This window comes from Mytilus californianus, unplaced genomic scaffold, assembly GCF_021869535.1.
Source record: "Mytilus californianus isolate M0D057914Y unplaced genomic scaffold, xbMytCali1.0.p SCAF_7, whole genome shotgun sequence".
NCBI lineage: Eukaryota > Metazoa > Mollusca > Bivalvia > Mytilida > Mytilidae > Mytilus > Mytilus californianus.
The window spans coordinates 94,437,509-94,464,905 of record NW_026262723.1 but is presented as its reverse complement, the minus strand read 5'-3'; the positions used below and the strand labels follow the sequence as shown (position 1 = coordinate 94,464,905).

At 32.7% G+C, this 27,397-nt stretch overlaps 2 protein-coding genes across 5 annotated transcripts in view; one reads left to right on the top strand and one right to left on the bottom strand.

Moving 5' to 3' along the window:
* Positions 1-8,291, bottom strand: part of LOC127708650 (protein transport protein Sec24A-like) — a 29,394-nt gene extending 21,103 nt beyond the window's left edge. The window contains exons 1-5 of one of the 3 annotated variants that reach the window (XM_052213706.1): positions 8,061-8,291; positions 6,240-6,956; positions 4,413-4,502; positions 1,375-1,461; positions 168-262 (exon numbers count right to left, since the gene is read on the bottom strand). In XM_052213706.1, coding sequence (XP_052069666.1) covers positions 168-262; positions 1,375-1,461; positions 4,413-4,502; positions 6,240-6,956; positions 8,061-8,085 — 1,014 coding nt within the window. In that variant the 5' untranslated portion in view covers positions 8,086-8,291. The remainder of the gene's footprint in view (positions 1-167; positions 263-1,374; positions 1,462-4,412; positions 4,503-6,239; positions 6,957-8,060) is intronic. The other 2 variants (XM_052213707.1, XM_052213708.1) reach the window with 2 other exon arrangements.
* Positions 8,292-15,657: 7,366 nt separating this feature from the next.
* Positions 15,658-27,397, top strand: part of LOC127708734 (dynactin subunit 5-like) — a 28,514-nt gene continuing 16,774 nt past the window's right edge. For both annotated transcript variants that reach the window (XM_052213861.1, XM_052213860.1), the window contains exon 1: positions 15,658-15,760. In XM_052213861.1, coding sequence (XP_052069821.1) covers positions 15,713-15,760 — 48 coding nt within the window. In that variant the 5' untranslated portion in view covers positions 15,658-15,712. The remainder of the gene's footprint in view (positions 15,761-27,397) is intronic.

The window sequence follows — 27,397 nt, the reverse complement described above, 5'->3', positions numbered from 1 at the left end:
ACTTTTTAATACTACAACATTTTCTCATCATTATATATTCTGTGATATAACTTAAAATTGACATATTCTTGCCTAATAAAAGTTACTGATACAATGGAAAGGCACATCACAGAGAAAATTTCTCTCAAACTCAAAGATATATTGCTTATCTATATTTCATATCATACCTGTGAATAAAGAGGTTGTTTTGGTGGTGTTCCTCGACCTTGAATTTCTTGTGATAGAGGTGGTGTCATTGGCTTGGCTTGTTCACCTAGTGGCGCTAAATAGTAATAATTGTGATATCAACCAATAGGCAAACTGGTCATATCTAATTACAAAATGTATTTCATTTGTGTATCACAACACCAGTTGGAGATTTAAAAGTAGAAATTGTAATCCAAGATATTGAGAAAATCATCAAATGTACAATGAATGCATTTACATAAATGTGTGAATCAATAGCATAGATAAAGTATTTGATATTACCTCAGATTCAAGAAAATTCTTAATGTCACTGAAACCAAGGTTTATTTGAACTAAACTGGATATAAATTATGAATAAACCATATAGAAATAATATTCATGCATTTCATAAGACATGATTTTAAAAATATTTCAGCAATAACATTGTTGTTCCCTGCAAATTACTACTAAGTAATTGAAAGTTGAAGTCATCCTTTCTCAAGATTTACTGACACCATCATATGTAATATCAAGTTTAAGAAATATAGTTATTCATATATGCAGATGGTTTATGAAATTCCATTACAGCTCTTTTCATAATGCTAGCAAGACAAAGGTTTGTTTGGCTTGCTTGCTTTGTTTGTATCAATGTTTGCTCAAGCATTGTAATTAAGATTGACATCTGAAAACAACATAAAAAGGCGGATTTAAACTTGTATACATTATATTTAAATTTGATTGGACATTATCAAATAATCAAATTTACCTATACACAGGTTTAACTCCGCCTACTTATATTGTTTGCAGATGTCAATCTTAATTACAATGCTTGAGCAAACATTTATACAAACAAAGCAAGCAAGTCAAACAAACCTTTGTCTTGCTAGCATTATGAAAAGAGCTGTAATAGTGTCTTATGATTAGACAGGAGACATTTACCAATCCACTTTTGTATGTTACTTTATCACATGATATGACTCTGCAATGTACTTCAACAAGAGAAATATTGTGGGTTTCACTAATGGTACATGAACAGTTGACCTTACCCGTACACCTGAGTCTGCCCATTTTTTTTTAATTAGGGTTCATGTTACTCAATACTGTTGTTGCGTCTTTAAATCATTTTTCCTTTGGTCATGTTGTCTCTTTTCCCCTAATTTATAGTTTTTATTGCCCCTGGGTATCTTCCCCCTTTTTTTTACTACATACCAGGTGTAAACTGCCCTTCTAAGGCATCAAATGTCTGACTATTGTTCATTGGTGATGGGGTCCTCGAGGATCTCCGAGATGTGGGTTCTGAAAAAGATAAAAAGCTGTTATTTTGAATATACATATCTATTTAAACCCATTTTTAGACACTATCTGTCACCAGCCAGTTAGAAACCTGTTTACTATAGGAAATCTCTACAGCAATCTTATCATAAATACCAGATGAAATCCGTTCAATGATAATGAAATAACTTGACCATCTTACTGAACAGTTTGAATATTTCTGTGTAGCTATAAAAATGTTCAATTAAGTAATTTCAATTATTTTGTGGTTTCAGATACATCTTATGCTTTTCTTGTTACATTTCATTGAACCTTTATCATCCCTTTCATTGCTTTATTAGGGGCAGGGAAAAACTGTTTAGTACAAAAAATAGATGTGGTAGGATTGCCAATGAGACAACTATCCATCAAAAGACAATGTTGTGAACAATAAAAGGTTCAAAACACAATTTTGCTGGCTGCACTGTCTGAAAATAAAGGCTGCATGACTAACTGAAAAGAACTGTTGAATACGCATACATAAGAATAACAAGTATATGTGTCCATGGAGGCCAAAAATCACAGAACAAAATTTATGATTATGATAGTGACTAATAAAATCAAGTTTGTAATTTGATCAATAATTCAAATATTGTTAGATAACAAATTCTAATCTTAATTTTTACTTATTAGGGAGCACATTTATCTTAGTAACATTCATGACATGGTAGAAGATTCATTTATTCATTTACAATTGTGATGATGAGAACGAATCGAAAATTTACTACATATATATATTTGTGCAGTTGTACTGAACATTATCATTATACTTGACTTTTATACTTATTATTATGTATGCCATGTACATGTTTGCTTTTTTTTCTATGATGAGGGTCTCAGGGAAGATGAGTTATATAGCAAACTGTGTAACCCTCTTTAAATAAAGTATTGTTGTTGTTGTTATGTACAGGTATATTCCAGACTCGGACAGGGGCGTATGACATTTGCGCCGATTTTTAAAATTTTCATACTTTCATTTGTGCCGATTTCATTTTTTCATTTTCGCCGATTTTATATTTGCTCCTAATTGCATTTACAGTTTAACATAGGTGAGTAAATACTTGCCATACATATCGGAAGGTCAGTGCAAATGATCGCGAGAAAGGTATACTTATTTGTTCTACACACCTCAATCTTGAATGTCTTTGCAATGATATGTCTGCAATATTTATAGATGGAACTTTTAAGTGCTGTCTAAAATACTTTTATCAGTTCTATACTTTACACGGATGTAAAAATGGAAACTAAGTACCTCTATTTTACTCCCTCTTACCAGCGAAATATGAAGTGTTATGAAGTGATGTGGAAAATAATTTGCGATCTCTGCCGTCAAAACAACTTTCCTTTGTGGCCGAGGTTATGCATATTGAACAAGCAATGCATAATGCAATTATGGATGCTATTCCACAATGTAGAATAGATTGTTGTCGTTTTCATCTGACTCAGAACTGGTGGAGGAAAATCCAGTCGGTTGGGCTGAGCACAGAGTATAAAGACAAATCAAGTGACATTGGTAAATGGCTATCCCAATTGATTGACAATTCATAGCATTTGTACAACTGACTAACGGAAGAGGTCTATGATGATAAATGAAAAATAACATTCACCTGTAATTTACCTGTAAAAAAATCGGTGCAAATGAAAAAAAAAATCAGTGCAAATGAAATGCAGATCAGCGCAAATGCAAAACGCTGTCGAACAGAACATTTCATTCAGTATTTAGTACTAAAGATCACTGTCTTAATAGTAATGCTTTTCTTCATATGTTAATCATGTTGATTGACAATAAAATATTGAACTTGAACTTGTATTACAATTGTATATGAAAGTCTAATAAAAATATGATAAACTATAAAAAATCTCCCAATAATACAGTTTTCAAAATAGTTAATTTTATAATTCATTATTACTGTTAATGCATATATAACATGTAACGATATTTTATTTATGTATGCATTCAATCATACCGATTATTTGTCATTAAAGTGTCACATAAAAAAAAACAGTCTATCATCATCGCTAATACATTAAAGTAACTTATCAGACTGAGTATTACAACTTCACAAACAAACTAAGACATAGTATTGTATTGTCAGGTAAATTTTGTTTTCTTGAGACACCAAACATCTTTTTCCATTTTAGCTTTCATCATGTGATTTGAAAATGAATGCAATAATACAACAGTATGGATGTTAAAATCTCATATTCACTTGCAAAAAAGAATGCATATGTTGTCATGCTCTAGACATACTCTCACTCGTGAATCAAAGTATTGGAAAACAGGCAGTAGGTGCCTGACAGATCGAAAACAAACATATTACAGCTCATCAATGGTGAGCTGCTAAACAAATATGAAATCTTTCTATTCGGCAGTACAGAATAAATGAGTGATGAAAAAAGTAGATTCATTCAAGATATAGAAAATTAAAAGTTATGCAAACTGGAGGTAGGTATCTGACAGATCCAAAAAGTGCTCACATGTTACAACTTATCACTGTCAAGCTGGATTACAAATTAGAAGTCATTCTGTTTAGCAGTTTCTGAGATAAGTGTGACGAAAATATTTTAATTATAATTTGTTGGACAGACAGACAGACTTAAGATAATTGTAATATAACCCCCTCCCGAAATCAGGATTTAATGACTAATAAGATGGCTACATATAGTAATAAAATTCAGGATTCCATAGGAAAATATACATTAAGTAAAACATAATGACCTGTGCAAAGCAATATAATCAGAAAGCAATGACAAACACTTAAAATCAAGGTTCAATTTACTGGGTAATTCATTATAATTGAAGAAGATATCATTCTATTTCAAATTTCTACTGAATTGAATTCAAATAAAAACCAAATTTCATCAATTTAAAAACATGAGATAAAAAATCTGATTTTTAAATTTTTTTTTATCCTTTTGATTTTAGTAAAATATACCTGAATTGTTAGGTGTTAGTCCAGGTGTAAGCTGCATGCCTACTTGGTGGGAATACTGTCCCTGCCCATGGTATGGCACAGGTAGCCCATCTACAACACATATATACACACAATAAAAAAAACATGCCATGCAGATGTTAACTACTTCACAATATGCCAAATGCAAATTATGATGCATCTACCTGAAGCAACAGACATTGTAAAAACAAAAATATGAAATGTCATTTGGACACCATGCCCCTCTCACACAATATTTGGTGAACTGCAAAATCTTTGTTAAATCTCTACTCCAGGATAATTTTTAAGAAGTCCACATCATCATGAACATGAGCACTATGTTTTAAGTTTACGTGACCACAACTTCATGGTAAACTAGCTACCTTAAACTTTAACCTGATATTGGTCAGATGAATGGATTCATATGTCTAACAGGCCTCAAAGCACAATGACTTTTTATTATGATCCCCCATCTACTATGAAGGCGGGTGATAATTATTATTTGAGACTTTAAAATCAAACAACAGATGTATCTATATATCTAAATAAATTACTGTGTTTCTCTAATGTTAACTGTAACCAAAGTCATCAATAGGCAAAGAGGTTGTATTTGGAATAGAGCTTTTAAGAAATATGTCCTCCTGTGGCTATAATTTGATCAGCCAAAACTCAAAAGTGAACTGTAAACATTATTATATAAGTAATATTTTCTATACATCATCTAAATGCAGTCCAAGGACTCATCTGACCTAAAAGCTAGTGTTAGGTTTTTCTCTCCACTTTGTGTTTGCCATTCTGATTTTCTTTAAATTTGTCTACCAGCACTTTTTACATCAATAAGAACCCTGTTTTAAAATATGATCATGCATGAAACAATTGCCACTGGACATTAAGCAAACAACAATCAATAAATCAATTGGAAGCAAACTGAGTTTTTATTATCCTTATTGTATATAAATAAGGAGATGTGATATGAATGCCAGTAATACCAGCCGAGACCAAAGGACGAGGATGTTAAAACTTTATGGCACCATAGGGCCTTTAACAATGAGCAAACCCCATATATTGTATAGAAAGCTACAAGAACCCCTGTATGACAAAAATGTGAAACAACTCCATAAAAAAAAAAAACCAACATCCTGATTTAAGCTTAATACAACAGACAAAAAACAAATAGGGTAGACAGTAGCCAATTTGCTTTGTTTCAAAATTATATTAAATGATGTGATCCCCTATTCAAGATGCCTGTTATACATGTAACAAAATGTACCATAAACAGAACATATGTGTGAATTAGGCAATATACATTGTAAATATAGTTCTTTATTGTTATCTCCTTAAAATTTTAACTCATTTAAGAAAATAAAAGAACAGTGTTCCAATGTCCATGCATTGCACATATTTTATCTGTCCACGGACAATAACTAAAAAAAATAAAGTTTCATTTAATCTTTTAGTAAATATAATGCAAGAAATGTAGGCATTAGATCTAGATCTCAATGTTATTTTCCATACATTTCTTTTTTCAAGGGGCATAACTCTTGTTACAATAGTTGGTCAGCACTCTTCCTATAAGCAGGGTTGGCAAAAACCTTGGTGTGATGAGTATTGCCCAGCCCAGTGGGAAACACTTGAAAAACCGGGGTTTTACTTGGTATTAATAAAAATATCTATTACAAATATGCATAAAACAAAAATAAAGATCTATGTAATATTTCCATATTTGAATAATTATATCTAAATGTCTAAAAAGCATTTGTGTATAATGAATCATTTATGAATCTTTAAACAGTATGCAAATGTTATAAAAATCAAATGTACATGTCCTACCTGATTGCTGTGGTATCCCTGACTGGTTATTTTGAGAAATAGTAGCTTGAGGTGGCCCTGTGCCAACAGGTGGTGCACCCATTCGTGATTGTGGATGTCCAGTTGGTGGCTGACTTCCTGGATATGAAGGTGCCATACTCACTGGTGGTTGACCCATCATCATAGGTGAACCAATTCCTGCTTGCTGTGGGCCATTTGCTAATGGTGGTCGATTTGGCATTCCACCTGTAAAACCAGGATGTTGCTGCATGTTTGTCATTGGTGGTCGCATACCAGGTCTGATTTGTTGAATATTTGAAGTAGGTGGCATTTGTCCTGTCTGACTAGATGGTGGACCATACATAGGTGTTGGTGCTCCCATCTGGGGCCTGCTTATTCCAGTGTTTGGTGGTGGTCCACCAGATTGTCCTTGAACAGGTCTAATTTGTTGTGTCCTAAATCCAGGAACTGATGTAGGAGGAAAACCAGGTCTTGCACCTGGATGCTGTGGTGGAAATGGTCCATTGCCCACCAGACCCTGTACACTAGGTCTTACTTGATTTGGTGGCCCCCCAATTCCTGATGGCATTGTAGTATTTGATGTTGGATATGATGAACCATTCAATGCTGACTGTGAAAATGGTGTTTGGCTTGGAGATTGTGGTTTTCCATGGAAAGGACCTGGCACACTTGGAGGTATAGATTTGTTCATGGGTTCAAATTTGCTATTCTGAAATCCTACAAAAACAAACACAGGTTAACACTATATGAGCAAATCTTTCATGAAATGTCTTGCATATATACTCTGTCAAACTGTTAAAATGATATATGTGCTCAGCTGATACATTTCACAAGCTTGATACATCTCTGGACTCACCAGTTTTGAAAATGATGAGTCCAGACAGATTTTCAGGAATCATGGACTTGCCTTAGTGAGAACCCTGTTAATGGTCTTACTCTATCAGTCACATTTACTTAGTTTTATAATCTGAGGAGATTGATTTCATAAATTAATTAAACTGTACAGTCACAGGTGATTATCCGCAGATGGTTGCAGACAAATATAAATCTTATTACCATTACAGTCAAGCATAATGAAAATTTGGACATTGGGAAAAGTGACACTTCAATGTACTGTCAAATACATGTACATAAACCCATTTTGAGTTTGTTTTTAATAAGTTAACCCGCTTGAACAGAGTAGAATCAGTGAAAATGACGTCATTGATCAATAGAATCTCACTTCTGACATAATAATATAATTTGAGCATTGTGACATCGAAAATGGACAGGAAAGTACACAAATATGAAAGAAGTCTATTTTGATGCTTATTCTATGTTTGCTTAATACTTTGAAGTTTTATAGTATAAATGGTGTAGTTGGTTGTAGCAGTCTTAAAGCTCATGTTTATTGATAACTTTATATGTATGCCAACTCTAAATAAAATTTACTTACTTTCTTACATATGTTATTTTCTTTGCTTTCTATACAGAATGCCAGTATTGATACACCTTACATGTAATAACATCTTTATGCTTCAATATCACATATACAAGCAATCAATATATTTGTTGCCTAACAGGGACACATAATGCAGAGAAATTTAACACGATACAGTTACGTTTAATAAATACTGTAGTCCAATTTTGTCATTTCTTGCCACGAAATTATGACAAGATGTTAAAAACCACGTCACACCTGTCGTAATTTTGTTGAACGTGTTCCTTAATAAGAATATGCTTATATGAACATACAGTGAATACTCAGAATACTTATTTAAAATACATAACCATTAAAATAAATCGAGTACTACATGAAATAAACGAAAAGGTAAAATTTACCCGAGCTGCGAGACGGGTCTGACATTTCTGATCTACTAGGACTTTGGTGTCTTTAGGGTGGAATATATTCACTCCTTATTCAAAATGTTCTTGTTAATGGTACTGGTTCACTAACTTGTAAATCAATAAGTTGGACTGGAAGTAATTTAGACCGCATATTGGTTGAAAAGAATATAAAATTCAACATTTATTCAGTTGAGTCCACATTCTGAACTAGACCGGAAGCTTACAAATTATGGTCATGCGCATCACCAAAACGTGGCAAAAGGTGACTAAAGGAAAGAGTTTGGACACATAGATGCTTTATTTTGATTCAAACATCTTCCAGCAATTCAGATCATTCAGCATATACGATACAAATAAAACAAGATAGATAATGTGTGCTATTGAAAATTCTACCAACACGTCTTTTATTCTTCTGTATGCCTGCCACTGAAGCCGTGAAATAACCAATCTTTTTTTTCGGAAATAAATTTTATTTATAAAAGTATTGTGACATATTCCGTATACAGGGGCGTAGCTAGGTATCCAATATAGTGGGTCTCATTGGGGTGTAAGCGTGATGCGGGATTTGCCGTTATTTGTAAGCGTGACGCGTAGAAAACAAATTATTTTGCGTGAAAACGGGAAACGAAGTCGGGCGGGACACGTGAAATTACAAGCGCTATTATTACAATGATAAGCGGGACACGGGATTCTGACAAAACAATAAGCGGGATCCGGGATCAGAACCCCCAAATGAGACCCCCAATATACTGTAGGCACAAATTGCGGCAGGGGGTCTGGGGCTGCTCAAGGATCCCAGCAGGTCCATGGCAGAGCTCTGGTAGGGGGTTCAGGAGGGCGAAGCTCCCCGACGGAAAACGGTTTTCAGCATTTTTGTTGCAAAAGTTTGTGTACAAAAAAAAAAAAAAATAAAATTTACTGGTAATTTTATCATAATATACATGAAGAAAAGTTCAAAAGAATTATAAAAAATTTTGCAATAACATCTGACTGATGAATTGACGCAGTACAATCGGAAATCTAAAAAAAAAATATAAACAATATGCATTGCCCACCGAAGATCAGCGTAGCCTTTAATTAAGCAGTACATCCTATTTAGTATTTTCATATCTATTCCTTTCTGATTGAGGATAATTGATATATATATATACGTCAATTAATAGTACATTTTGACGATCATTCATAAAAAAAAATAGGCACCTAAACACTGAGACTACTATATAATAATACTATCCTTTGAGCTAGGGATCGACCATTCATCTTTTGATTCTTAAACCTTCACTCTCCGCGGACACACAAACACACAGTCGATACCTAATGAAGCCAGAAGTTCGGTTCTGTTCATACTATCTAACAAAATTCATATTTTTTTATATCCTGTACTGTAAAATTCATACCTAAGGAATTTGAATAATTATGGTCATTACACGTTGATCTGAGAGTACTCGAAGTTACTGAAAGCTAGCTGATTGATTAAAATTAATTGCTAAACGTCCAGTGGCAAATAGTTCATGCATGTTCTGCACAAAAACAAATTTACAATTAATACAACAGGTAGGTCCTGTAATAGGGGTCGTCCAGGATGAAGGTCTAGAAATTTGGAAATGCCATTGGGAAATGAGGGATTATTGGATAGGGACAGAAATTTTGCCTTCAGCAGACCACCTACGGACCCATCAATGAGTTGTTGCAAGTGTTCTTAACGTGCAGAGAGCGTGGCATTCTCTCGACACTAGGCATCGGATTTAACGTCCTCATTCTGTCCAGACGTGACTGCGTATTTATACATCCCGCACAGCCAAACGGACGCCCCACTTGGCAAGGGTTTTATTGTAGGTCGGATGAAGACCAAGTGGAAAGCTAGTTGAAAGCCAACAACAACTAATAAAAAAAATCATGCATCTAAGAATAAAATGTCAGGTTTTTGAGCATGTTGAGGTTCATTCATGTATTTGTTGATGGAAGTGAAATGATCTGAACCAAAGTTCTAATATAATGTACATACAATTCTATCCAATACTCCATTCACTAAGGATGATAGACTAGTGTACAAATGACATTTGATAATTAAAGAGTTTTGACGACTTCACGTGCATCTCAGTGACAGATAACGTTGTCATTATTTTTTTTTTTTAATAAAAAAAAAACATTTGTGAAAAAATTATGTGTAGGCACGTGCCTAAAGTGCCTTACGGCAGCTACACCCCTGTTTACTGTTATACGTGTTTATTGCAAAACTTCATTAAGTCTGACTCTACAAAACTCTTCCATTGACATTGACATATCAAACAATGATTATGAAATATCCACCCAACTAATTTTGTTTACTAAATTAAACATGCATGGTGCATGAATGGTAACTTTTTTAGACCTTTATATTGGAGTTCATCATGGACATTTTAATACTAAAATTTATGATAAACGAGACGATTTTTTTCAGTTTCAGTTTGTACTGTAGATTTTCTTTTCCTTGATGGTTGACTCCTTCTTATTGCGTGTACATTTATCGGTTGATTCGCTATATGCAGATTATCAGTGACCTCTCAGATTTCAGTAAACGTAATATTCTATTAATACTGAAAAAAAACTTCAAGTTACTACAGATATATATTATGACAGATATCATAAATTAGTCAAAACTTGTATTAAATTTTATCCTTGATACAAAGATTGACAGTGGTAGAATTCCTCCAAAAGTTTATTAATAAAAAGTGGTAGTCGCGTCCATATACTACAGTAATCAATTTTAAAGCTAAGCAAGGATTTGCATACTATACGTATACTGGCAAATATTTGAAGTAAGTTGTTAATGATTGTCATTCAAAGCATTCTCTTTGGCTTAATATATAAAGGTTGTAATTATACTGATGTTGTTAATTCATTCCGAGTGATAAATCCGCAAATAACTCGCTTGGCTCTGTAAGTCCGAATTAACAACAGCTATATTCGTGCATCAAGACAAAAACCTTCTTCACAAAATTGTTCAAAGTTTGGATGATCATGAAAAACATGCCACCAATACATAGAATGAAACAGAACTTCTAAATAAACAAACTAATCTATCCCCTAAATCACCATTAGATCAATATATTCGTGTCATGATCATATCATACATAATAATGACCATCTAGAACATACTATCGGATTTTATTTAGGAACTTTTAATTTGTTATACCTGGCAAAAAAAGGGGGGTCAAATGTAGGAGATCCATTAATTAATTATATCTATAAGCGAACCCTCCTTTTTTACTTCTTACAATATACAATAGGAGGATTACCTTTCCTTTCTTCAAGATATGGTTAATTCTAACAATATTGAAAAGGATACACAATTGTTTGACTATTTATTCACGGTACATTGGATAATTTCAAAATTTTGCATAGTATCATATTCTACGATATGTAACATCCTATAAAGTGTTACAAAAGACATATATTTTTTTATATAGGAACACAATTAAAGTTATGATATGATACACCGCCAACCCGTCTGTGGCAATTTTTAGTAAAATTTTAATATTTATAAAATGTTGTTTTTTTTTTCAAAGCGAATCCCCTCCATATAGCCGATAACTGGTGTTTTTACATTTTTCAAAATTGTTTACCTCCCGTCCCTATTTTTGTCAGGGACCTCCTGGTTTCCCCAATGACTTTTGTGTGTCCTTTATAAAGCATTTAAAATATAACTACTGTTTTTTTTTAATTTACAAATACAAAATAACGTCAATATATTATGTCCCAGCTCTATCAGATAAATTTTGAATATATTTAAGATCTAAATTTCTTTAACTTTATAACAATCGAATCGAGATGTATCTGATAAACTAAGGAAGACAGTGAGCATTTATGTAATTGTCAAAAGAATGTTTTTGCATGTTGATATTCATAATAGTCATATTTGAAGAAAGAGGGAACCATGCATGGATTCAAAATTTCGGAAAAACTTCATTTTGGATTCCAAGAAATGCCAACGCGTAGTTTTATCAAAATGACAAGCCCCTATCCCATGTCAAAAATGCTAAATTCCAAAAACCTGTAATGTAACATCGTTTGATTTTTTAGGGATAAAAATAAAATATATCACTGGTAGTAAATGTGGTGTAATTCGGAATTTCCAGTCTTGTCTTGTTAAGAACAATGCAACAGGACTCATGCTATCGAGTTGTAAGGTGATTCTCATAATGGATACATGTATAATTACTAGTATAGGACAGGATTCCAATAAGATTTAGATAAATCTACGAGAGAAATCGGTATTGTGTCCTATTTTCTAGAGTTTTAATAATACGATGGCTAACTTCATACCGGAGCTTCTCAAGAAGAACGAAAGAAACTGATATTATTCTGTACGTTACATGCATATGTACCGCTGCATATAAAATAGTATTCTTGTTCCTATTGTTATTGTTATTGTTATTGTTATTGTTATTGTTATTGTTATTGTTATTGTTATTCTTATAGATGCTGACCTCTCACTGAATAAGTCAGTTGTGTTACAATGTTGATCGCATATATTCTAATCCAACTTGTATACTAAAAGATATCACAGAACCGGTTAACAATCTGCTTCATATCTTGTCTAGACATTGACAATCAGGGTTGGTTGAAATCTTAACAAAGTGTATGATTTCATTTCCCCAATTGTGAACTTTCCATTTCTCTGTAGCAAAATGCGTAGGCACCTTCATGCATGCATATGAAATATATATATATATATACTGTAAATTGTGATTTTTTGCGATTTTTTTTTATTATTCTGAAAATTGCGACGCGATATGTTTCGCAAATATTAAAAGTAGTAACTCAAATTTTTATATCTTATTTGTACGCTGCATTTCTTCGCATTATTTAATCAAACATTGTTATAAAACTATCTCTGTAATAAATGCATACAAAAATTTATGAATTACATTATGATTTCCCAGTTGACACCATATTATAGGGCTTGCGTTTCCTATCAGGATTTTCTTGATAGGGTGTTGCTGCTTTCAAGGAAGTCACTCCTTAGCTCTACGGGCGCCATCATGATTTGAATTATCGTTTTGGAATATCTGCGTCACACATGACAATGAGTATGGGCCACCTGTTATAGCCACACTTCTGTCCTCTTATCCTTGATCGAAACATTACCAAATGCGACTTATCGTCGAATTTTGACAAGGCATGAGCAACACACTTGGTGCTACTAGTAGAATTAAAGTTGCTTACCCTCCGGAGAACTTGAATTCTAATGTCCATCCTAGTATTGTTTTTAAGGTATTCGCGCTGCTTTTGCTTTAATTTCATGCTGTAATGTAAGGTGTGATAATTATCTATCAATGTCCCTGCTGTGATCTCATCCTGTTTTCATTTCAAACTTTCATATCTGGTCAATGTTAGGATTAGATAATTTAGATATGTTCCAATTGTCGTAACTACAATCCCGTCCCCTTTTCCCGAACGTGACCCGGCTAACGAATTAGACTTATTACCGGGTTTGTACTAATATGAGCAACACGACGGGTGCCACATGAGGAGAAGGATCTGCTTACCCGTACTATTTTAACAGAGGTAACACGGATGTCACCAAACTAGCAGAGATAAGTAGAGCAAGCCGGAGTGTAATTTAAGGGGCTTCAAAATTAAGGATGTATAGGTGTCTTCCGCCAACATGGTTTGTATAAAAGCAGAACGCAATATAGGTCCAGAATTTTAATTAGGTCGGCAAATTTTGATGCAGGAATGCAACTTACTAACTAGAATTTTTATCAAAATGAACAAATCAATTTGATGTTAGGTCATTATCTCTCATATTTTTACAAAAGTAGAATATAATTGCTTGATTTCATTTTTCTCTAACTGTGCTTATTAAGGGGAGGTAACTCTGACAAGTATAATTGATAAAAGAATCATCAGGAAATTTTTCTATTTCATATCATAGCAGGTAAAAACGTATGAGGACACCATTTTTCATTTTGATATTCTGAAAGCAATTTAAAAGGGCTATTTTATTTCAAAATTCAATCATTTAGTTTACCTTCTTTTCACGTTATGGTGCCTTTTATCTGTACTGTCCATACACAGTTTGTCATTTTTTACAACCTAAACCTTGAAAATAAACACGGTGACCTTTAATATTTAACATGTATTTAAACAGATCACAATATATACTACATTTTGGCAAAGTATGAAAACAATTTTTTCAATTTTTTGTTTATACTCCCATATCATTTTACGCGCATGGTATGATTTTGATACCAAGTACTTCGTTTACATGGTGATGGATTAGTCCGCATGCTGTATATATGTTACTGTTTCTAATAATAACGTTTATGAGCAAATACTATAAATAATTTTATGAGTGCCCCGTGTGTAAGGGTTAGGGTGCAAATAAAGAAGTACGCTATAGAAGCGAAGCTCCTGCTAGAGGAGGAAGATAAAGACTAGGTAACAGGTAACAGGTATGATTTTTTTTTCTGTTGTTGATCGACGCCGATATATGGCAACTTTCGATCAGCTTCACTACATTCTTCTTCTTCTTCCTGGTACGGGAAAGACTCCGGTGTCGGAGTGTGGAATATCCCGGAACTGTGGCGCTATGTACATGCAAATGGATGTCGAAAATTTTGTTATAATAAAATAAAAATATTTGCCACAGTTCAATTACAATTTAAAATAACATTAGTTGTAGCTTAATGTTAAACATATTCACATTATGTACAGTGGCTTAAATACACTAATTAATTAGCCAGACTAGAACCTCCAATGTTAAGGTGGAGATACCACCTTTGAAGGATTCTAGGGAGGGTGACATGCAAACTGTTTCTGGGAGATCGTTCCAGACAGCAATAGTACTTGGGAAAAAAGATGATTTAAAAAAGTCTTTATTTGTATATATATGTCGAAATTTATGTAGGCCTCTAGTTCGCCTGTCAGATTGTGTCAGGACGTCATTAGTGACTTCGACCAACCCCCCATTAATCTTATAAATCAAGACAAGCTTAGCTTTTGTTCTACGGGATTGCAAGTTTTCCCATTTTTGTTTGTTTAACATACCAGTGACAGCGCCTAGTGATCTATCGTTATAGTCATTAAAAACATATCTTGCTGCCTTACGCTGTATCTGCTCAATTTGGTTTATTTGGCTTTGTTTGTACGGATTCCAAACTGGCGAGGAGTACTCGACGGTCGGACGCACAAGTGATGTGTACGTAAGGTTTTTAACCTTACGTGTACAGTTTTTCATGTTTCTACGTAAAAATCCTAGTGTTTTATTTGCCTTTGAAGTTATATTATTAATATGGGGCCCCCAATCAAGATCACTAGGATTCACCTTCAAATGGTTGTGATCGGCTAGAGGGATCACTAAAAATCTGTATATAAGAATAATTATTTCCTTGATATAAAAAAGAGGAAAGTATATATCTTATGCTGTTTTAGACAATATTCCACCTCAGTAATTAAAATCACATTTTTACCGCATGACAAAATACTGAAATTGAATTCAAACTATATATATATATATATATATATATATATATACCTAGATTTTTATAACGGCTGTCCTACTGTACGTATTACTATAACTTATGTTCTTTCTTTTATTCTCCATGTTTTCATGAAGGATAACTGAATCAACTTCCGCCGATTTTTTTCCTGGAGGAAAAATGGAACTTCAAGATGTGTTTTACAACAATGCAGAATATATTGAAACTGTACATTATTTTATTACTATTTCCATGTGTCTTATTTTAGCAGTCTTTTGAAGATCTCAATATGAGTCACTTGCTAAAACATACAAATAACTAACACACTTGTAAAATCTATCCTGGCTATAATTTTATTAGTGAGGTTCTACATTGTACCTAATGAGCTCCCAAAGATTACTGGTTTTTATCAAGTGGTTAATGCATATTTGTCTTACTTTTCTTATGCTACTTTTTTTACTTAAATGATTACAACTGTTGGAATTTGTATGCTCCTATATGCCTGTACCCAAGTCAGGAATATGACAGTTGTTTTCCATTCGTTTGATGTGTATGAGCTTTTGTTAGTTTCATTTGATAAAGGGCTTTCCGTTTTGAATTTTCCTTGGAGTTTGGTATTTTAGTTATTTTACTTTTTATGATTTTTTTTTGAAAATCCTAAACAGGTTCTGGGAATCTACAGGAAATGGTATTGGGTCTGTGTCTCCCTGATTACGTGTTCGCCCTGGGTCCGTTCCACCTACTTTTATAAAAAAAATATTAATATTATTACATTATTAGTATCAGAGACATATAATACAAGAGATTCGCAACTCGGCGAAATCCCGTAATAACACGCGGCCACTAGTTAAACCTCGCGAGATCTCCTTAGGTAATAAAGTCATTAATAAAAGTATTAAAAGTACTCGAAGTAAGGACGAATGTTTAAGCATAACATAAACTGTTTCAGTGTTAAATTTATCATAATTAATTAAATATAATTTGAGTACATATATAATTATTTATTTTAATGCATACATGTGATTCTTCCGGCGGGAGTCAAAATCTCCCGCTTTTCAGACCCTCTTCCGTCCCTCCCGTTAAAATTTGAAATCTTCCGCTTTTTGAAAATGTCAACCTCGTAAAATTTTCATTAGACATTTTTGTTTACAAAATCGATACGGACAGAGAAAAAGTCCGAGAAACTCGAAATCGATATGGGAAAAGTCCGAGAAAAACGGAAGTTTCCTGTAATGGATTTTGTGTCAAAAGTTAAAATAGGTAAAATTAGCCTGAGGTGTTTAGGATTAAACTGTATATACAACAATAAATAAAAGATAATAGGCAATTACCTAGTGATCAACTGGTGTCATCCTGGTTTGCCCACTTTTAATTACATGCATATGTAAACATAGGGGGGATTGTTGTTTTAACAATTATAGTTTATTTCTGAATTATAGTTATATTTTTTGCCTTTTATTTTACCTGTAAAATTTTATGAAAGATATTATATTCTGCTATTAAAGCAAGGAAAATGTGCAAAAATATTTTATATTTGATATAATTTTTAGCAGGAAAATATATTGAATTTGACAACAAAACAAATTCTAAAAATGTGTACAAAAATGTGAATTAAATTTTAGCATTTGTCAACAAATAGTTTTAATTATTGGTACATTCTGAAATTTTTTTAAAGTAAAATAATGAAACTAAGAAAAGATTAGAATAAATGTCATTTGAATTTCTTTTTATTTATTCAACTTATTCTTTTTTTAAATTTTGATAAATACACTGTTCTGAAATTTAATATAAAAAATATCCTATCAATTCTAACAAATAGAATATAAAATGCAACTCATCAGTAGCCAAGCTTTGTATATGACACCATTTGAACAGTATTAACTCTTATAATTTCCACCCCACCTAGTTGAGGATGTTTGGCTAACAACTTTAGAATACATAGGTGAAGCTGACAACATACCCGTAACAACATCATTTACTGATTACGTGACAGAGTTCTGGGTTGAAGAATACCACTTTCTATGGAACTACTACTACACAGAAGGACCACGCATCACCTGGACGGATGGCACAACAAAATCAAGAAGAGACTCCAACATGCCCACCCTTACATCTATGAGATCATTGAGTTACTGAAGAAGACCCATGCACTAACAGAATGTAATATTATCCAGTATGCAGCAGGAGGAGCCCGCCCACCAAAAAGACGAAGATACAGAGTGATAGACTCCAACTACTGAAAGACAGATACCAACAAGGACTCATCAACTACTCTGATGCAACATCCCACCTTCTCAATTTAAACTGAACAACTTAGTGAAATATTGTAATTTGTGACTTTGTAAATTTAATGTTTTGTGACTTTTGATACATATATATAAAATATTGTATTTCCGATCATTATACATATAGTGCCCCATACTACTTATTTTGACATGTGCTTTATTATTACCTTAATATGCAATGCATTTATAAACTTGATTCATATATATTATATATATTGGTGTATTTATATCATGAAAATCATTCAGAAACTAATGAATTATTAAGACACTTTTATTACTGAATGTCATTGTTTTGTCAATAGTTGTACATGTAAGTTAAATGAATCCATTGAATTGATATTAAATTATTGAGAAAAAAATGTTTAATTTAATTGTTATTTTTCTATACGGATGAAAATGGAAGTACAAAATAAAAAATACCTGAATATATAGAAAACACTAATAAACTATATTCCTAAGTTGGAACAGACTATACAATTGTATGTTCATTAAACCTTTTGTCTTTTTTGTTTTCTTTACTAATAGATAATTGGTATAATTAAAAGTGGGCAAACCAGGAGTAAACCGATCAACTAGCTAGTTTAAGACACAAGCTAGGTTGATTAAAAGTAAAATACTGACAAAGGATTAAATTGTACAAGTTGTATAAACAACGATTTAATTTGATGCTGTTGAAAACATGGAACATTTACTGAACCTCAAAGACAAATGAAATCAACTCAAATATGATATTTATGGCTTGTTTTCTATCCAAGCCAATGGAATACCTATATAAGTACAGTTGTCTTGGACTATTCTAAAATTTTAGAATTTGACAAAATGCAAACCGTATTTTTTTATCACCAAATACCCCAGCAGCAAATAAAAGAAGACCAAGTATCTAGCCAAATTCAACTCTGCCTGGAGATCTGATTTCAAATGATGCTAATCCAGTACCAAGGATCAAGACCATGCTTACTACACTTCATGCAAAGCTGACTGTGGTGGCCCTAATGATTTGACCAAACTTATGGGGACAGCTACCCACCAGCAAGCCTACAACTCTATCAATTTAACACCTTCTGTTACAAGCATGATCAGTAGTGGTACCAAAGTTGACAATGTAGCTAAATCAGGGGTACTTTTTGCCAACTCTGTATGATGGCTGATCGCTTTATCTTGAATTATATATAATGAATAAATATTTGAAAACCCCTTATCATCTATTTTTATCAAGTAAAAATGGATATGGAGTTGTTGAAAGGTATGGAATTATTGTTCTTTTAACAAACAAAAAAAGAAGATATGCAGTTTAAACACACTAAAAAACCATTGCGTACGTCGATAAATAGGTCGATAAAAAATCTCCAGTTATGAAGCCCAAACTCCAGCTGAAAATTTCCAAATCTCCAGTTGTGGCTTGACAACTCTGTCACATGTCTGTTAATGTAATTTTGATTTTAGATTTGTATTATTGAAAAAGAGACATAATTTGATATTGTATAAAAAAAAAACTGATATTAAATAATTAACACTTGATAAATTGTGTCAGAGTTCATTTTATTTGATAGTTACATAATGGGTTTCTATTGAATATACACCTGTCTCGGAGACATAATTTCACAGTGTGACATGTATATTAGGTTTGAATTATTCCATGACCAGGTAAATCACGAACATGTTATAAATAATGAGTTTTAATTGACACCTTGTAAACAAGAAGTTGTCACACCACAGGTGTCCACACTCTTTCCAAAAATACAATTCACAAAATGTATAATTAATTAATATGGAAAAAAACTTAATTTATTTGTTAATTAATTGTTAATCATGATAGGCTTTGTTTTTTATTCTTGATATTTATAAATTATTAAAATTTTATTTATTTTTATATTCCTCATTTTTTGGGCTTTCATTGAGTTTTTTTTTCTGTAGGATTGTCAGTAAATGTTTGATTTCTAAGTGTTGTTTGACAGTTTTATCATATAGGCTTGCATTGAGTTGTTTTTTTAAATGATTGTCGGTAAATTTATGGTTTCTTCATGTTCGAAGTGTGTATTGAGAATTAATATTTAAGAAAATTACAATTAATTTCTCATTTGAATAAAGCTTCATTCATGTGCACGCAATATGGAAAATTACGATTTTATTTCGTGGGATGACAATCTTAATAGTTACGACTTAGATATACTCCTAGTTGAATAAACTGATAACGAACTCTTTGTTGATAGTGAAAAAGACGAAAACATAAGCGAGAGACCCACCAACAAAAACAATTGACAATACTGCATACATAGATGGATATGTATGTCCTCGAAGCAACAAAAAATCTATAAAAAAACACAGGTCATACATCAAAGCAACACGGAAGACACTATTTAAAAGGTATTTTATAACCTTGTTTCCACGATACAATCATTTGTAGTGGTTTTTGTCTTTTAATCATTTGTAGCGGTTTTTGTCTTTTTATTCTGGGGTAAAGAGATGGCAATTTAAAAGTAAGATTGTTTATGTGTATATACATATACAAATCCTTGGTGTAAATAAAATCTTTTATTATCAAATATATATATATATATATATATATATATATATATATATATATATATATATATATATATAAAAGTCTAAATTGAAAACAACGTTCAAACCTATGATTGCGTTGGATAAAAACCCCCAATTTTTATACGTGTGCATGTAAAACAAGTTTCTTGGTAGAGGGGTCTAAATACAGCACAAACAACAATTTCCAAAAGACCAAAAAAAGTGAAAAGGTCTATTTTAACAAAACGCATTTGACTAACAGGTCGAACAACTGATGTTCTTAAACCCTGCTGACTGCCATTGGCAATTGCCAAATAAATTGATCACCAGATCTAACAAAATGGATCTTAATATTAATTAAATACCAAACAGAAAACAATAAACTTGTGGAAAAGATGATATACCACAAACATATATATATCTTTTGCAGTCACCATTGAAATGTCCTCAATACGATTTTAATTTAAAAATGAATTAGGTTCATGTTTTGAACGAGAAGCGTAGTCTGAAACTACAACAGATGCATATGAAGCTCATTCATAATATTACGACCAGCAGAAGGTTTCCTTTACTAGGAAAATTTTACTCCTTTTGTAAATTTACTGCATTCGTTCATCTTTGGCACCCTAAAAAGAAGAAAAAAACAATGACTTCAGAATTGGAGAAAATAAACAACTTTGATATAAACAGAATGAAAAATGAATAAAATGTCTAACAAAATGCAGGCTATAAATTTCATAGTGCACAAAAAAGAAGGACTGATTTAAGGAAATTTGTCCATGAACAATTTCAATATTTAGCCAGTTTAATAAAAAATTTCGGGTATCAATCAGGAAAAATCGCCACATTGTTGGTTCAAATTTTACGAAAATAGTCTTATTTTCAGTCACGAAACAACATTTGGGAGTACTATTGGCCCATAAAATTATATATTTATTAGCATATTTTCAAGTTTTAAGAAAAAAATTGGGAGATCAAATGGTTTCTACGGCAATAGGTGAAGTAAAATGGGCCGAGTTTTAACTTTGTTTGTATTTGATTAATCTCATCATTAGAACACATTTTATCAATAACAAATTATTAGAATTAGTTTTTTGTAACTTTTAAATATACTTGCATGCTTTAGCTGTGAAAGGTATCGGCATTATCCATTAGAAAAATCGTGAGGCGTAGAACCTTTTACACAACAATACGGGTTATTACCCATAAATCCATCGGATTAATCGGCTTTCCGGTGGCCACGTCATTTCATTGGCTGTTATATAGACTCTACTAGAGTTGCGAATCTCTTGTATTATATGTCTCTGTTAGTATAATGGTTTATTAACATGTTTAGATATTTATATGGTAAATATGAAATGTCATCAACATTATCATGATTATTAGTTCATTATGTATTTTTTGTTTATAATAATTAACTTTCTCTGTCTACATGTTTTATTTCAAATATAGCTACATGTATTATATCATTTACAAACCGATATTTCATTGTTAAAATTTGATGTGTAATTGTTGGAATTGTGTCTGAAAAGCAAAGTTAAAAATTATTCTTTATTATACGACCGCAAAAATTAAAAATTTTTTTTATACGACCGCAAAAATTAAAAATTTTTTTGTCGTATATTGGTATGACGTTGGCGTCGTCGTCGTCTGGCGTCGTCCGAAGACACATTGGTTTTCGCACTCTAACTTTAGTTTAAGTGAATGGATCTCCATGAAATTTTACCATAAGGTTCAATACCACGAAAGGAAGGTTGGGATTGATTTTGGGGGTTATGGTACCAACAGTTAAGGAATTAGGGGCCAAAAAGGGGCCAAAATAAGCATTTTTGTAACTTCCAGACAATAACTTGTGTGTAAGTGTATGGATCTCTCTGACATTGTACCACAAGGTTCCATATCACAAAGGGAAGGCTGTAAATGATTTTGGGGGTAATTGCCTCAAAATTTTAGGAATTAGGGGCCAAAAAAGGGGCAAAAAACAAGCATTTTTCTAGTTTCATGACAATAACTTGTGTGTAAGTGTTTGGATATTTCTGAAATTGTACTACAAGGTTCCATATCACAAAGGGAAAGCTGGAATTGAGTTTGGGGGTAATTGCCCGAAACGTTTAGGAATTTGGGGCCAAAAAGGGGCCAAAAATAAGCATTTTTCTAGTTTCCAGACAATAACTTGTGTTCAAGTGTATGGATCTCTCTGAAATTGTACTGCAAGGTACCATACCACAAAGGGAAGGCTGGTATTGAGTTTGGGGGTGATGAATCATAAGGGGATTCAAAAAATTTGGGAGGGGGGATTTTTTGTTTTTGTTTTTTTTTTTTTTTTTTTCCTTTTTTTTTTTCTTTTAAAATTTTCCATTTTAAGTTGGTTATTTCTGATTAATATTTAAAAGCAAATAATAATGATATGGTAGGAGATACACACCAAGAGGATGTGTAAATTATTATATAATAAGTATTGTGCAATAGCAAGAAATTTTCAATTGCACAGTATTGCACAATAGCAAGAAATCTTCAATTGCACAGTATTGCGCAATAGCAAGAAATCTTCAATTGCACAGTATTGCGCAATAGCAAGAAATATCCAATAGCACAATATTGCGCAATAGCAAGAAATTGTCAATTGTACAGTATTGCGCAATAGCAAGAAATATTCAATTGCACAGTATTGTGCAAAAGAAGATACTTCGTATAAATTGCTTATTTCTTGATCAATTTCAATGGGGTTTTATTCTTGAATTCTTGGGGTTCTTTTATATGCTGAATCTAACCGTGTATTAAGTTTTTGGATTTTGGGCCCCATTTTTAAATTGGTCCACATTGAGGTCCAAAGGGTCCAAAATTTAACTTTGTTTGATTTCATCAAAAATTGAATTATTGGGGTTCTTTGATATGCCGAATCTAACCGTGTATTTAGATTCTTAATTTTTGGTTCCGTTTTCAAATTGGTCTACATTAAGGTCCAAAGGGTCCAAAATTAAACTTAGTTTGATTTTAACAAAAATTGAATTTTTAGGGTTCTTTGATATGCTGAATCTAAACATGTATTTAGATTTTTGATTATGGGCCAAGTTTTCAAGTTGGTCCAAATCGGGGTCCAAAATTAAACTTTGTTTGATTTCAACAAAAATTGAATATATGGGGTTCTTTGATATGCTGAATCTAACCATGTATTTAGATTTTTGATTTTTGGGCCCCGTTATCAACTTTGTCCACATTGAGGTCAAAAGGGTCCAAAATTAAACTTTGTTTGATTTCATCAAAAATTGAATTCTTGGGGTTCTTTGATATGCTGAATCTAACCATGTATTTAGATTTTGGATATTGGACCATAATAGGTGAATGTCCAATTTAAAATTTTTAAGTTCTTAGACCACATTCATTCTGTGTCAGAAACCTATGCTGTGTCAAATATTTAATCACAATCCAAATTCAGAGCTGTATCAAGCTTGAATGTTGTGTCCATACTTGCCCCAACTGTTCAGGGTTCGACCTCTGCGGTCGTATCAAGCTGCGCCCTGCGGAACATTTTATTGGATTTTGGGCCCCGTTTTTAAATTGGTCCACATTGAGGTCCAAAGGGTCCAAAATTTAACTTTGTTTGATTTCATCAAAAAATGAATTATTGGGGTTCTTTGATATGCCGAATCTAACCGTGTATTTAGATTCTTAATTTTTGGTTCCGTTTTCAAATTGGTCTACATTAAGGTCCAAAGGGTCCAAAATTAAACTTAGTTTGATTTTAACAAAAATTGAATTTTTAGGGTTCTTTGATATGCTGAATCTAAACATGTATTTAGATTTTTGATTATGGGCCCAGTTTTCAAGTTGGTCCAAATCGGGGTCCAAAATTAAACTTTGTTTGATTTCAACAAAAATTGAATATATGGGGTTCTTTGATATGCTGAATCTAACCATGTATTTAGATTTTTGATTTTTGGGCCCCGTTATCAACTTTGTCCACATTGAGGTCAAAAGGGTCCAAAATTAAACTTTGTTTGATTTCATCAAAAATTGAATTCTTGGGGTTCTTTGATATGCTGAATCTAACCATGTATTTAGATTTTGGATATTGGACCATAATAGGTGAATGTCCAATTTAAAATTTTTAAGTTCCTCGACCACATTCATTCTGTGTCAGAAACCTATGCTGTGTCAAATATTTAATCACAATCCAAATTCAGAGCTGTATCAAGCTTGAATGTTGTGTCCATACTTGCCCCAACTGTTCAGGGTTCGACCTCTGCGGTCGTATCAAGCTGCGCCCTGCGGAGCATTTTATTAGGTTATAATTTAATTTAAAATAATATGTCACGAAATAGAAGTTCCTTCATAATATAAGTTCCAAGTGGAAGAAATATTCTGTAATATTATTTCCATTTGAAGAAATATTACAGTATTTGTTCCTTACGGAATGAAGGGTATGGAATATTTGTTCCAACAGGAACAGATATTATGACATTGTTTATAACAAAGTTTCAAGGGGAACTTCTGTTAGGCGGAACAAATATATGTTGACAGTACTAGGACGAACGTGAATCAGGGCGAACAGACCTGGATTCTAGGAAATAGACCTATTTACAATTGTATGCAAATTTGTTAGCATTACTAAAATCACACAAGGTCCTGTAAAATAATGCATCACAATTTACAAAATTTGACGTCATAATTAAAAAGTGATTGCTGTATGATGTCAAGGTTCTTCAGAGACAGATCTTGGTCATTCAGAGACAAATTTCACCTACATGTAGACAGGAACATATATATTGACATGACTTGACACTGCCTAATTATCATACATGTGAACCTCCCGACGGGAATACAATAATCCTGTTTTCAGGGGTCTCCTCCGACCTCCCGTTGAAGAGAAAAAAATCCTGTGTATGAAATATTTCATGAATGAAAAATTTCAGCCCAACAACTGCCTAATCTGGTGTAACTGACATTACCTGAAGTTATATTTTACCTGTAAATCAATTAACAGGCATAATTATATGGCTTCACTTTTCAGCTTGGGTGTCAAACATACTGGTAATCAACGATTATTACCTCAGGCTAACTGCCGTTGTGTATTAAAAACTCTCTGTATTAATGAATTTTAGATTACTTCCCTTGATTTATCCTGTTTTAAGTTACTTTCCTTTAAATAATGTAAATTTTCAAAAGAATATAAATAAAATATAAATTGAACAAATAATCATAAAAGGATGGTAATTAAATGATTTTAAGTGTCTTAGGTCTATAGGACAAACAAAAAAATAATAATTTGAAAATTATTTGAGGGTTCTATACTTTCTTTCAAGATTAAATTTAAATTTATATAATAACTATGACCATTCTTTGCAGTTTGAATGTGTTTCTTAACATGCAAAAAAGATCTACTTGCAGATAATTAATCAAATGATCTGATTGCAGTGATTATTCTGTAGAATAATGATACAAAAGATATAAAATAAAGATTTTAAAGAACATACCTAAATAAAAGAATGTTGGATATATTGAAAGATCTCAGCAAGACTTGATTATTCAGATGGTATTTTAATAATGACTAAGAAATATACAATTGGTATCGCCGTAGCGACGTAACATAATAAGTTAATGTCCCGAAGGTTTGTGCGTAACGTTCCCGGAATATTCGAAGATATTACATTCCTCCTTAACTTTGAATTAGAAAACAACTATATAATTGTATATTAATAATGTGTAAAATAAAGTTTGTATATATGAGTTAAATTATCACAGTCTCTGAAATGTTCACTTATGTTTTTGTAATAAAAGTGTTATGTTCACTTATGAATGTTTTAATAAAGTTCACATGCTGTCCAATGCACCCGCAATCACATATCATAATCTTTTAAATGTTGAGGTGCGCGTCTGTCTCTTTTTGGTCTATCAGGTGGTTCTTCTGGTTGGTTTTCCTGATTTCTGTGTCATGATGTGTATCTCTGGTTTTCCAAGGTCTCTTTATCCGCCCCCACCCGTGCATGTCTTGCGGGGGGCCCATTTCTTTTGTCCTCCGCCCCCTCCCGCGCCTGTCTTGCGGGGGGCCCATTACCTTTGTGTATGTCCTCTGCCCCCTCCCACGCATGTCTTGCGGGGGGCCCATTTTCTTCATCTTCTTGCTTCTGTTTTCAGCACTCTTTAATTTTCTCCTTGCATTGTCTGTCTCTTTCATTTATCTTCTCATATAAGTTTGGATGATATCTTCTATGCATCTCCTGTTTAGCTGTTTTAGTGTTTTTCTTTTTTAACTTTGTTATTTGCTCTGTTTTGTTGATGGGTTTCCAAAATACGTTAACTTCTTCATTTGCTATTTGGCGTCCTGGTGTGACTTGGTAGTGTTTAAATCCCTTTTCAATAGCAAGTTTCTCAGAGTTGAAAGGTGGTCCATTGTCTGGTATTCTCAACTGGTTTGTCTTTACAAAAGAACCATCAGATCTAATCTGTAACATCCCTAGCTCAATCAGAGTAGATTTACTTAGTAAGGGTGGAGAATTGATTTTTCCTTTCACAACAATAAATTTTGTTTCTGTGCCACATGTTTTATTTCTTATTATAGTCTTAAATTCTCCCTTTATTGGTAATGAATTTTGCAATGTACTCAATTTGATTTTACTCTTTTCTAAAACTGGATTTCCGTATGTTCTTTTCTGAAATTTATCAAATTGATTTTCATCCATCACATTCACATCTGCTCCACTATCAGGTTCCACCTTCACATCTACATCATCAATCCTTACTGTCACTGTCTTTTCAATGTCTCTTGTTCCTTGTATGTTTTTTACTCTTCGTATTTTCTTCATGTGCTTGATAGTTTGTTCAAAATAGTCTTCATCTTCTTCATAGTCTGATGTGTCTGTATTTGAATCTGTTTTATATACCTCTTCTGTTGTTTTCTTCACATTTCTTCTGTTTCCATAGTTCACAGATCTGCTCTGTTGCTGACTGTCATATCTTTCTTTTTTTCTCTTTTCTGATCTGCAGACTGATGCGAAATGGTTATATCGTTCACAATTTCTACATTGTTTCCCATATGCTGGGCATCTTCTCTCTTGGT